The sequence below is a fragment of the Scyliorhinus torazame genome, chromosome 13 (assembly GCF_047496885.1).
Source record: "Scyliorhinus torazame isolate Kashiwa2021f chromosome 13, sScyTor2.1, whole genome shotgun sequence".
NCBI lineage: Eukaryota > Metazoa > Chordata > Chondrichthyes > Carcharhiniformes > Scyliorhinidae > Scyliorhinus > Scyliorhinus torazame.
This window is the reverse complement of record NC_092719.1, coordinates 192,893,724-192,907,333: the sequence shown is the minus strand read 5'-3', so window position 1 is coordinate 192,907,333 and position 13,610 is coordinate 192,893,724. Positions and strand designations below refer to the sequence as shown.

Genomic DNA, 13,610 nt, shown 5'->3' with positions numbered 1-13,610 from the left:
TCTGTGGGGTGCCTCTGGTTAGTGGGTCCCTGTGGAGGGGTCTCTCTAGTTGGGGGAGCCCTGTGGGAGTCCCTCTAGTTGGGGGGGGGGGGCCTGTGAGGCAGGTTCCTTAAGTTAGGAGGTCCCAGAGGGAGGATCTCCCTATTCATGGGGTCCTAGGGTAGGGGTCTCCCTATTAAGGGGGTTCCAGGGGGGGGCATCTGATAGAGGAGGGGTGGTGCATTGTGGGGTGGGGGGACAGGAGGGAAAGAAGGTGGCCCTCGGATGGACCTTGGGGGCAACTCGCCAAGGGGTTAGCCCCTTGGCCCACTGAAAGTTCTACCATGTCAGGGCCATGCTGGTAAATACCAGACGTTATCTGTGCCCACATGATTCCCGGCCCAAGGGACCAGAGAGGGGTCGGAGACACTGGTGCTGGGCCTGCTACATGGATGCAAATGGGTTATTAAGACTCATTTGCATTAATTTACATCCTCCCACTGGTGGATGGTCATGGACCTTGATTCTGGCGGCGGGGGTGGGTTGAAGCATCGTGTTGGGTGCCAATCCTGATTTCCCCTGATGCCCAAACATCCGTTCTAATGGGAAACCCACTTCAGGCTTCGCGTGACAGAGAATCCAGCCCTTAGTCTCCCAAACGGAGAAGTCAGGCCCTTATTTTATATGTATTATTCCCATGTCCCGAAAGCCAAGTTTAGAAAATATTTATTCATTTACTACATTCTGCCATTTCAAATTATTTGTATCCACCCACATCTGTTAACAATTTTTCAATAATTAGATTCTATTACTAGGATATACAAAACAGCAGGGTAATTGATGTGCAGTATGGTTCGCAAATGTCTCGGGGTTTATATCATTTCCAAAACATATGTTTCATCGTAATGATCACAGCATCTTCCTCCTCAAGGTACCATGCCGAAGAGGACATTGGTGATCATGGACTTCCACGGATTGGAATCCATGCATTCATTTCCTTAACCATTGATCCAGAATTATGCTTGGCAAATTATTGTAGTAGTTTGCCATTTCCTTATGTAGAATGGCTGACCAGGAAAGTTTTTACTCTTACTGCCTGCCATCAGGCATATTGGAAAGATTTACAGGCTAATTATCAATTAATGGCTACGTTATGAATACACCTTCTATAACTAACAAGTCTAGAGCTTCCGGTCCAGAGGTAGGGACGCTACCACAGCGCCACAAGACTTCTTAATAGTTTGACAAAACCTATCGAATTGTTACTTTTGCAAGCACCCTGCATGATATATAACTTTCCTGTAAAGCTACAAAACCTCCTCTTTTGATATGAAATGTGTCTTGTTTTTCTAAAATGCAGGAGCTTTACCTTGATCACAATGACATCGAAGAAATAACTGATGTTAGTTTGAATAAAACAATCAATTTGAATGTAATGGTTCTAAGCAATAATAAGCTCGACGAAATCAGGATATCACCGTTTGCTTGGATAAGGCTTGAGTGAGTTTTTTGATTCTTATTAAACATTTACAACTATTGATTGTTGCTGTTATTTACATAGCATTATAAAGATGGTTCAGTCGGAAGTTTTTTTGAGTAATGCAATATGCAAAAATGCATTCCAGTGATTATCAAACGTGAATGTAATTCTTAGATTCACCAATTTAAAAAAAAAAAGAAATTTAGAATAACCAATTCATTTTTTCCAATTCAGGGGCAATTTAGATTGACCAATCCACCTATACTGCACATCTTTGGGTTTTGGGGGGCGAAACCCACGCAAACACGGGGCGAATGTGCAAATTCCACACGGACAGTGACCCAGAGCCGGATCGAACCTGTGACCTCGGCACCATGAGGCAGCAGTGCTAACCCGCTGCGCCACAGTGCTGTCCGAGATTAACCTAATATAGTCAATACTCAATAATCAATTCTTGTGTTTCTCTTTAACACCAAATATTAATATATTGTACAGCAAGTGACACATTAATTAGAAATAAGGCAGTCAGGAAATAACATTAATTCTATATAAATGCCAATATTTTAGATATTTTAATGCTATAGCTTAATTACGGAAGTAGTGAAAGGGTCTCTGATTATTAGCTGTTAGTTTAACCGTTGACTTCAAAAGGATATAATTTTTTGCATATTGTAGAAGAGTATAAAGTTAAGCAAATTGTATTTCAAGTAAATAAAAAATCCTGTTCATCATTTAGGAACCTGGAATATCTGGACCTCTCATACAACAAGATAATTCATGTTCCATCACACCTACCCAAAGGTCTGCTGTATCTTATACTTGTTCATAACCAGATTCAGCGAATTCCAGGCTTCGTGTTTGCTCACATGGAACCAGGATTAGAAATCTTGTATCTCTCTTTCAACAAACTAACCAGCAATGAAATTGACCTAGTTTCTTTCTTTGGCACTTACAATACTATGAGAGAGCTGTTTTTGGATCACAATATGTTGAAAAGAATTCCTGCTGGAATTGCTGAAATGAAGGCGCTTCACTTTCTAAGGCTGAATGACAACTTAATCAGGTAACAGAAAAACATTTAAGGTACTATCTATTGCCAACAGGTCTATTTTCCTTGGGTTAACTAAATCATTGATGATGAAAAGCATGATATCTAAGTCAGAAGGTTGTGCTTTAAAGTCCTGCCCAGGAAATGAGCATGTTTTTCTTTTGTTAATTTACATGATGTGGGTGTCGCTGGTCAGGCCAGCATTTATTGCCCATCCCTCGTTGTAATCTAGCAAACACTGAGTAGTGTTGCACAGGTGGCGTTTCAAACATGTCACTGAACAGTTGGTCTGTTTGGGTACATATTAAAGATCCCATTTGATGAGCAGGTTATTGTTCTGTCATACCTATCTCAATTCATATCAACAAAAATAAACATACTTGTTTGTCATTCAGCAAATTGCTGTATGCAGGATCTTTTTCTGAACAAAATGGTTGTCATGTTTGCTTGTATAAGGCAGTTCAAAGTAATTTGGAGCAATTTAGAGAAATGTGATATTAAAAGTTTTTTCCCCCTGTAAACTGATACCAAAAGATAGTAAGCTGATTTTAAGAATCCATATACATTTATCTTTCCAATATCTTACAACATGTAAAAACAAACCAATATCAGAAAATGTATATATAGACATTTTGGCTAGTATTTCCCATATATTAGTTCAGTTGTGCTATTCTAAGACTCAAGTTTTCTCATTATATGTTATTAGTAATCCATCCCCAAAGAGGATCGATTGGACCTCTGGAAATTTCTATCTGGATCTTAGAATAGCTAAGTTTGTAATCTTTGTGTTTTTCTTTCGAGATAGTGCAAAGTCCCAAGAACCCCACCTCCAATCTAAAGATAATTTGAATCCAAATGAGGAGTTGGACATCAAAATGCTGACTGAACTAAAGGAAATCATACACTAATACAAAATTATTATTTTACTAGGAACGTTCCACTGGAATCCATCTGCAGTGCAGATAATCAAGATGATTCAAATATTCGAACACTTCATCTTGAAAACAATTACATAAACATGCGGAGAATCCCACCAACTGCCTTTTCCTGCATAGAATTATATTCAAGTGTTGTCGTGACACCACAGAAAATCAAAAAATAACTATCCCAAATGTGGAAATCATTTTTATCCTTATATACTTTGAGGCAAAATTTTTGTTTGAAATATGACTTCAGTTGTAGTTGGTTGTAGGCAAGTTGCAGTGAATGTGTGAGAATGGCTCAAGACAGTTGAGTGTGGAATGCCAGGATATCAGACCTTCTGGCAGGAGTAGCTACAAGCAGCAGCGGATGACTTAAATATTCTCATTTATCTGTGCTCCTGTCAAAACAGTGTAACTGTTTCCCACATACAAAGAAGAAATTTACACTAAACCGATATCTAGCTTACAGTTTCATGTTAATCATTACCTCTGCATCCATTACAGGCAACAAAGGACATGTGGATAAGTATTAAAACCCATTTGCAGAACCCTCATAATCATAGAACAAATGTTCCTTGAGAGTTGAGAGATGTTTTTGACTCTGCTATGTGTTATCCCTTGAAACTGTTCATTCTGTCATGGACATAATTTGTGTGTTCCTTTGTACTGCCCATGATCAATATGTCTTTATGTATTGCGGGTGGCACGGTAGCTCAGTGGTTAGCACTGTTGCTTCACAGCACCAGGGTCCCAGGTTCGATTCCCGGCTTGGGTCACTGTCTGTGTGGAGTCTGCACGTTCTCCCTGTGTCTGCGTGGGTTTACTCCGGGTGCTCCGGTTTCCTCCCACAAGTCCCAAAAGAAGTGCTGTTATGTAATTTGGACATTCTGAATTCTCCCTTCCGTGTACCTGAACAGTGCTGGAATGTGGCGACTGGGGCTTTTCACAGTAATTTTGAGAGATTTTATAAAAGTTTATTTATTATCACACTTGCCCCGGATGTTTAAAATGCAAAATCTCGCTCACTCGATACACATACACACACAAGAAATTAGATACAGACGAAGGTAGATGATCCGCCATAATCTCACTGAATGATGGAACAGGCTTGAAGGACTGAATAGCATACTCCTGTTCTGTTCTTATGAAGGTAAAATAATACAATTTATGATTATCTTTTTCATGCCAGGCCTGCAGTTTCTTAGATGCTTTAGTTGAAATAAAGGTCTTGTAAAGCAGATAATTCTCAGAAAGCTGCAAGGTTTCTTCTAGTTGTCATGTGAGAGTACCTTTTAAGAAATGGGTGTTTATCAGTGATGTCAGAGTGTGGATGGAGCTGGGCTGTCTGTCAGCTTTTTACTTTTGTTTTGGGCTGTTTGCTGCAGGGTGTTTTATAGTTTAGTTTTCAGAGCTGGATAGCTGCAGTCACAGCCAGAAGGTGTATGAGTCTCTCTCTCTCTCTCTGTAATCTAAAGACAGTAAATCGATCTTTTGGTGATTTAAAACTAATAACTGCTCTCAGTAGTGACTTTAACCTGATGTACTTATGTTAAAAGTTTTTTTAAAAGTCTTATGGATGTTAAAAGGACAGCTTAAGCATTACTTAGTGTTGTATTCTTTGGGGGTTGTATTTGAATTGATGGTTGCTAAGATGTTCACTATGTTTTAAAAAGGTTTACTTGAGTTCATAGAATAAACATTGTTTTGCTTTAAAAAATACTTTTCCATTTCTGCTGTACCACATCTGTAGAGTGGGCCATGTGCTCCCCATACCACAATCTATTAAAAGTTGTGGGTCAGGTGAACTCCATGATACACTTTGGGGTTCTTTAAACCCTGGCCCATAACATAGTTAAAGATGTTTCCCAGGACGTTGGTCTTCAGATGAACTTGAAGTTGCAAGAGGTTGTGGAGAGTCCTTCTCTTACAGGTATTGCTGTTTATTACTTTGGCTGCACAGATAGTTCAATGGCTTTCAGACAAAACCCTGTTTTAGAACAGCTTCTTGCTGAATTTTTAAAAAACAAAGTGTGGCTGCCTCATGTGACTTGTAGAAGTTCAAAGTTTTATTCCAAATCAGGTGGATGGTTACATACACAGTGTAGTGCATTTCACATCTTGAGAGTTTGAAATATTTTGGTAGGGATTCTCAGTCCCACCACACTAGATTTCTGGTGAGGCGCGCCCCCGGGATTCTCCGTCTCGGGGGTTTCCAATGGGGTTCCCCATTGTGGGCAGTCCCAAGCTGTCAGGAAATTCCCGGTATGCCGGCGAAACGGAGAATCCCGACAGCGGAGAATCCAGCCATCTGTGTTTGTTTTTGTTTGAAAGACCCTTGCAATTGACAATATTCTTCTGAATGAGTTTAAAGAAAAAGGTCCTTTGTATCCTTTTGAGGTAGGTCATGGTTTCAATCCACAATAGAAGTCAGGTGATACATGGGCAGCCATCTTTTACAGACTTTTGTGGGCAGTTGACTGCAAGTCTGTAATATACTAGTACATGTCATGCCCATACCACATGGCAAAAAATGGAATAGAACATAGAACATAGAACAGTACAGCACAGTACAGGCCCTTCAGCCCACGATGTTCTGCCGACCATTTATCCTAATCGAAGATCAACCTAACCTACACGCCTTCAATTTACTGCTGTCCATGTGCTTGTCTGAGAGTCGCTTAAATGTCCCTAATGACTCTGACTCCACCCCTCTGCTGGCAGTGCATTCCACACACCCACCACTCTCTGTGTAAAGAACCGACCTCTGACATCTCCCCTATACCTTCCTCCAATCACCTTAAATTATGTCCCCTCGTGACAGCCATTTCCACCCTGGGGAAAAGTCTCTGGCTATCCACGCCTCTCATCACCTTGTACACCTCTATCAAGTCACCTCTCTGCCTTCTTCGCTCTAGTGAAAAAAGCCCTAGCTCCCTCAACCTTTCTTCATAAGACATGCCCTCCAGTCCAGGCAGCTTCCTGGTAAATCTCCTCTGTACCCTCCCCAAAGCATCCACATCCTTCCTATAATAAGGCGACCAGAACTGGACACAATATTCCAAGTGTGGTCTAACTAGGGTTTTATAAAGCTGCAGCAAAACCTCGCGGCTCTTAAACTCAATCCCCCTGTTAATGAAAGCCAACACACCATACGCCTTCTTAACAACCCTATCAACCTGAGTGGCAACTTTAAGGGATCTATGTACGTGGACCCCAAGCTCCCTCTGTTCCTCCACACTTACAAGAATCCTGCCTTTAACCCTGTATTCAGCATTCAAATTCAACCTTCCAAAATGAATCACTTCACATTTATCAAGGTTGTACTCCATCTGCCACTTCTCAGCCCAGCTCTGCATCCCGTCAATATCCTGTTGTAACCTGCAACAACCCTCAATACTATCTACAACTCCCCCAACCTTTGTATCATCGGTAAACTTACTAACCCACCCTTCCACTTCCTCATCCAAGTCATTTATACAAAACCACAAAGAGCAGAGGTCAGAACAGATCCTTGCGGGACAGCACTGGTCACCGACCTCCAGGCGGAATACTTTTCATCCACTACCACTCGCTGTCTTCTTTCAGCCAGCCATTTCTGTATCCAGACAGCCAAATTTCCCTCTATCCCATGCCCCCTAACTTTCTGAATGAGCCTACCATGAGGAACCTTATCAAATGCCTTACTGAAATCCATATGCACCACATCCACTGCCCGACCTTCATCAATGTGTCTCGTCACATCCTCAAAGAATTCAATGAGGCTTGTGAGGCATGACCTGCCCCTCACAAAGCCCTACTGACTATCTTTAATAAATCTGTGATGACTTTTCTTTAAAACATAGTTTCTTGCAAAACAAAAAAATTATGTACATATTCACTTCCTTCATACAAAGGTGTATTCAACACACAAATCTGGTACTGCTAGTTTGATTTGATTTATTTATTGTCACATGTACTGACGTACAGTGAAAAGTATTGTTCTGCTTTCAATCCAGGCAGATCACTCCATACATGAAAACATAGACATACTATAAATACGTTATAAAAGATATAGGAATAGGAGGCTGGATTCTCCGTTTTCGGGACTATGTCCCCACGCTGTCGTGAAAACTATGCTCTTTTACGCTAGGAAAACTGGTGGCAAAAGGCCACAGATTCAGAGCCTTGCAGGGGGCTAGCAGGCAGCTGTCGTGGAACTCGCAGCTCCAGCTGCTGAAACGGCCCCCTGCATTTCCGGTGGCCTCCAACGGCCCCCTGCATTTCCGGTGGCCTCCAACGGCCCCCTGCATTTCCGGTGGCCTCCAACGGCCGTGCCGTGCTCCATGGCGGACTCAGACCGTGGACCTGGACCACGGAAATAGTGCCCCCAATCGGCCGCTTGCCTGACCTCGATCGCCCGCACAAAAAAGCCCAATCCCAAATGAGGCTCCCCCTGCCCTCCGATCGGTCCTCCCCCGACCGTGGCGGTCCCGGACTGTGTCCGCAGCCGTCTTGCGAATGTCCCTAACGGTGGGTCCATGAGTGGTCCACGCCGTCGGGAATTCGGCCGGTCAGAGGCGGATAATAGCGGGGCGGGCCTCAGGAAATCGCCTCAGGTGGTGGATACTCGGCCGAGTACGCCGCTTTTCGGGGGTCAGAGAATCGCTGACTGGCGCCGGTCCCGTATGCGCGAAACTGGATTTTCCGCCCCGTTGCTGGAAGCGATTGCGGCGTCGGGGTGAGGAGAATCCAGCCCAGGATCTGTAGGAGAGAGCTCACAGAGAGTTGCCTCGCTCCGGCGAAACCTTGGAGAAAAAAAATGTAATCCAGCTGCAGCCTGTTTTCCCCCCCTTTTTTGATCTTAGTTGCGCATCACCACCTTTGGCTTCTCCTTTCACGTTTCTCCTCCTCTTCACCTCCAGCCACTGCTGTTGGACATCTCAGGGGGGTTCTCCCTGTTACTGGCTCCTCTGCTCCGGCTCCCTTTCTGTTTCTTTGTGGAATTCCCATTTCCAAATATTCCCAGTTATGTGTTATCTGGGTGAATGTTTATCAATATTAATAAGGTTTCAAGAATGGTAACTATCAGATATATGATTCTCAATGCAATTTACAGTTGGTGGAAATTCAAACTCCATGATGGCTATTAGGGAGATGGTTTCACAAGGCTGGATTCTGTTTCGAAGCTTGTAATATGTAAATTACTCTGATTCTTTTGTTGAGTTGCATGTAAAGCTCATAGCCCTCTGATGGCTGTTTCCACAATCCAGGAATCTGATAATTTAGGTTATTACTCATTACTGATTTTTATTTCTAAGATGATGCTGTGTGGTGTAGTGTTTTTAAACCCCTGTGAGGTGCTTAGGTTCTCCCTCGCACCTTATCAGTTGCCTTGGAAACTAAACTGCTAGGTGCAGGTGGATTTGTGTTTTGAATCTGATCCTGGAATGGTTTTGTGGATAATTCAGTGTTAGCTGTGCTTGTAATTCACTTGTGCTTTTACTATTGGGGCTTGCGTTTTCTGTTATTTGGGATGGGTTGTCCCCAATCTGTTCCATGTCCTTTGGGATACTACTGCCCACCGGTGCTGGCTAGCTTCTGCTGCACTGCCTTGTGGCTCTCTGACTGGATGAAGTGTCTCCCTCACTGTCTACATTTGCTGGTTTTGAAACTTCCTGCCCCTATTTAAATCTGGAAAGAAGATACAGGCAGTTCACGGACTTGCTACACAACTGGTTCCTGAAAAGCACGTTGTAAATCAAAATAGTAAGTAGGAAGTGATCTTCTCATAGGAACAATGGTATAAATAGGCAATTGGTTCCCGACCAGGGCCGTAAATCAGTTTTGGGGGACCCGACATTGTAAAATGCTCTCAACTCTTGCGCTGTCAAGATGCTAAGGCGACTGTTGATGTCTGCACGCCTTAGCACAAGTTCCTCGGTTAGTCTGGGGGAGAAAAATGAAGCTATTCGATCACTGTCAGTTGCCTGTTTAACCTTGATGTTCCGCGAGTCTGAGTTCATATTAAATACAACATAAAAGTGTATAAATGCATTAAAATCACAACGATTGTGCCCTCCAAAAATTAACAGAATAAAACACTAATTTCAAACCTTAATAAAGAAGGTTCGACCTGTCCAGTCATCCATATGGGCGGCATAGAACGCTGATGCGCATGCATGAATTTGCTGGTATGGTGTCGTAAAGTCAAAACTGATGTTGTAAAGTCAAAATGGGGTGTCAATTTACAAACGCTGCAGGTGCTGTTTATCATAACTAGAATGTTGCAAAGTTGAGAACTGCTTGCATCTGTTAACCAGACCTCTGGATCAGCCTCTCCATTTCCTTTAATGTCTATGGGCCCTAACCTGGTGTCTTTAAACATCACTGGCCTGCTTTTGGCTTCTTTAGTTTTTATGAGTTCTATCACAAGACCCTTTACCTTGGTTCGCCCTCTTTTGGCCTCTAGAAACTCCTCCAGTTGTACTTCTATTTCCCTAAACCTTATTGGCTCCATCTCCCCCTGTAAGGTGTTAGAGACTTTTTAAATTCTCTACAGCTGAACAGAACACTTCTGGTTTCCTTCTGTTTCCCCAGGCTCTGATGACTGTAATTGACTCTCTGGTACCGGTTCCTCATCAAGTCTTTCCCAAATATTATGTCCACTTCTCCACAGGCAAGCTATTTAACCCGACCATTACTGCACTGGTGACCTTCTTTCTCTGCAGGTAAAGTTTAATTCAGGAACCTTTAAGCATGTGCCAGTACTTTTTTTCTAGCACTTAGTGTCTGTCTGGAATTTGGCCAGCAACTCAGCAGCCTTCGCTACAAGCAGTATTTGTAAACATGCATATTTAATTATTTTCTTGTAGTTGTGATGCAAAAGGAGTAATTTTTCATTTTTGAAAGAAGATTTGGTAGGTATTTTATTCTTGTGCCCATTTGAGTCTCGGCTCGGTACTTTCAAGACTACGGATACAATTCTGACCACAGCTCCTCGTTAGTTTCTAGGTGAACCAACAGTTCTCTTTTGAGTGCCCAGGCTTTTTTTCCCCCATAGAATCCCATTCGGCCCGACCCTCCGAAAGAGCACCCCATCTAGGCCGATGCCACCACCCTATCCCCAAGACACCATGGAGCAATTAAGCATGGCCAATCCACCTATCTTGCACATCTTTGGAATGTGGGAGGAAAGCAGAGCACCCGAAGGAAACCCAAGTAGACATGGGGAGAAAGTACAAACTCCCCAATCACCGAAGGCCGGAATTGAACCCGGGTGTGAGTGCCATTGGGAGTTACAGAGTTAAAGCTAGAAACAAATCATCCCTGGGCTGCTTGGAAGAAACTAGGCAATCTTCAAGTGTTTTTAATAAATTTAGAGCACCATTTTTCCAAGGGGCAATTTAGTATGGCCAATCCATCTAGCCTGCACATCTCAGCGTTGTCGGGGTGAAACCCACGCAAACACAGGGAGAATGTGCAAACTCCACAGGGACAGTGACTCAGGGCCAGGATCGAACCTGTGACCTCGCGCCGTGAGGCAGCAGTGCTAATCACTGCGCCACCGTACTGCTCTGGTACCTGTCATCTCCAGTAAGGAAAGTAGCCTTTACTCACTCGCAGCATCTGCTCCACCTGTCAAGACCACCTAGAAAGGAAAACTCTGACTCTTCAACTTCACAAGTGAACACAGCAGCTAAACTAAAGCTCAAGTTTCAAACCTTCAATTCAGAAAGAAGGAATGCAAGTAACGTGGCCACCATGATATCTCAGAGACCGATTTTAAATATAATCCTTAAGTACCTTTTTTTCTTTATCTGCATTTTAATCTTTGTATCTGTATTTTAGTTAACAACTTTGTCACTTTTACATAATCAACTTTCACCAGTAGTTTTGTCATAAACTAACCTTTATTGTGTTTATGGATAAAGCATGACTGCTGGGTTATTTTAGGTTTTTTTCTTTCAATTTAGATTACCCAATTATTTTTTCCCAAGTAAGGGGCAATTTAGCGAGGTCAATTCACCTCCCCTGCACATCTTTGGGTTGTGGGAGTGAGACACACGCAGACAAGGGGAGAATGCGCAAACTTCACACGGACAGTGACCTGTGGAGCTGCAGGAGGAGCCAAGGAACCCCCTATAGGGAGTTCGGGATGCCATTTTGTCTTGGCGAGCGGTGCTCCTCAGTGCAGAATTGGGATTAAGTGCGGCCTCCGATCAACTCGAATGGCTGTTCGATAGCGTGATGTTTCTCTGCGCTCCGAGCTTTACGGGACTCCGTTCCCATTCGGATAGGTCATGCGCATAATCTTTAAATCATTATAGAATCATAGAATTTACAGTGCAGAAGGAGGCCATTATGCCCATCGAGTCTGCACCGGCCCTTGTGAAAGAGCACCCTACTTGAGCCCAGGCTGCCACCTTATTCCTGTAACCCCAGTAACCCGATCGAACTAAGGGATAATTTAGCGTGCATATCTTTGGACTGTGGGAGGAAACCGGAGCACCCGGAGGAAACCCATGCAGATATGGGGAGAAAGTGCAAACTCCACACAGTCACCCGAGGCCGGAATTGAACTTGGGACCCTGGACCTGTGAGGCAGCAGTTCTAACCACTGTGCCACCCATAAATATTATGCACAATTTTACAGTAACCGACCTTGGAAAATGGAGGTGATGAAGACAGCTCTCCTTTGATATGGTCAGGCATGTGTAATGAGATCTATTGAATAATTTCCTTGGTTCTTGGCAGTTGTGGAGAAAATTCCTCTAGTTGAAGAAGATTGTTTTAATGGCCCTCATGAACTTCATTCCCTCCTCTAGAAGCTCAGCAAAAGCAACTAATGTAATGGGGTCAAATGCAGCAAGAGGAAAATAAAACCCTTACCTGGAACAGAAACTGCCAATTGATTTTAAGAGAATGGACAAAGGATTTCCTTGTACCCAATTCCTCACAGTGAGACTGCTATGGACAGAGTAATTATGTTATTACTGCATGTAGTGGACATGGTGAATAAACAACCTCAATTCTTTCCTTAAAAGGGCCTGAAGTGAAAAGAGGTTCTCCACAAATTGCTTATGCAAGTCAAATGTCTGAGTTTCCATTCTGCAGCTGCTGCCTGTGAGGCCCTAAGTTACCAGAAGAACGCTGCATAAATTGGGTCTAATAAGTTAAGTACAATTTATTTGGCTGCTGTTGAGCATTGCTTCTTCTCGCCAGTTGTTAGGTATCTTTAAACTCCTCAGCTGGATTCGTAAGAAATTCGGCAAAACAAAAAAGTTAAGTTTAAAAGTACACAAGGGCTGATTTCAAAGTTAAAGATTTTAAGTCCTACTATGTCTTGCAGCCTTCTAGCAAACCCATTCTCTTAAGTTTGCAGAAAGACGTATTTGAAATTTTGAAGGTATTTATTTTTTGATGTTATCAATGGCATGGAATTACTATTGGCAAACACATCTGTAAAAATCAACAGTTGGAGAAAGCAACACACAATTTGCTCGGTCGTACATGGAAATAGGGACAATATTGATTGCAGGCTGATGTAATTGTATAATGCACCAGACGAGATTAAATCCTTTGGTCTGATTCCTTTGTTGACTTTATCTCAGTTTAATAACACAGGGCAGCAGGTGCTTAAGAACACTACTAGCACCAAGCCTCAAACCAACCTGACTTGGAAACATATTACCTTCCTATATCGTTATTGGATCAAAATTCTGGAACTCGAAGAATAGTGTGGGATAATCTTCACTGCACAAATGGCAGAGGTCAAGAGGGTGGCTCACTGCCTCATTCTTAAGGGCAGTAACTCGTGGCCTTCTCCACATTCCATGAATTAATAAATCAAAACAAAGACAAAACAAAAATACCTCAGAAGCTGGAAATCTGAAATAAAAATGGAAAATGCTGAAAAGTGTCAACAGGTCAGGCAGCATCTTCATCAGAAGGGTCATTGTTGACCTGAAATATTAGCTCACTTTTTCTCCACAAATGCCATCTGCTATGCCGAGTATTTCCAGCATTTTGTTTTGCTTATACGAAAATCTAAGCTGCATAAAGTATAAAGCAATGAAATAAATCAGGTTCATAATCTACATACGAATAAGCAGTTACAATAGATTTTTTATATTCTTGAAAATATAAAGAAGCTTTGTGCATAATTTCCGACAAGTATACTCCTTCCAAATAAAATAATGGG

The 13,610-nt window shown here is 42.5% G+C and overlaps 2 protein-coding genes across 6 annotated transcripts in view; one reads left to right on the top strand and one right to left on the bottom strand.

Moving 5' to 3' along the window:
* Positions 1-12,998, top strand: part of ecm2 (extracellular matrix protein 2, female organ and adipocyte specific) — a 54,634-nt gene extending 41,636 nt beyond the window's left edge. For both annotated transcript variants that reach the window (XM_072472637.1, XM_072472636.1), the window contains 3 exons: positions 1,340-1,479; positions 2,196-2,522; positions 3,438-12,998. In XM_072472637.1, coding sequence (XP_072328738.1) covers positions 1,340-1,479; positions 2,196-2,522; positions 3,438-3,609 — 639 coding nt within the window. In that variant the 3' untranslated portion in view covers positions 3,610-12,998. The remainder of the gene's footprint in view (positions 1-1,339; positions 1,480-2,195; positions 2,523-3,437) is intronic.
* The window catches only part of cenpp (centromere protein P), a 452,755-nt gene that overhangs the window by 86,194 nt on the left and 352,951 nt on the right, over positions 1-13,610 (bottom strand). The gene's annotated exons all lie outside the window — the stretch shown is intronic.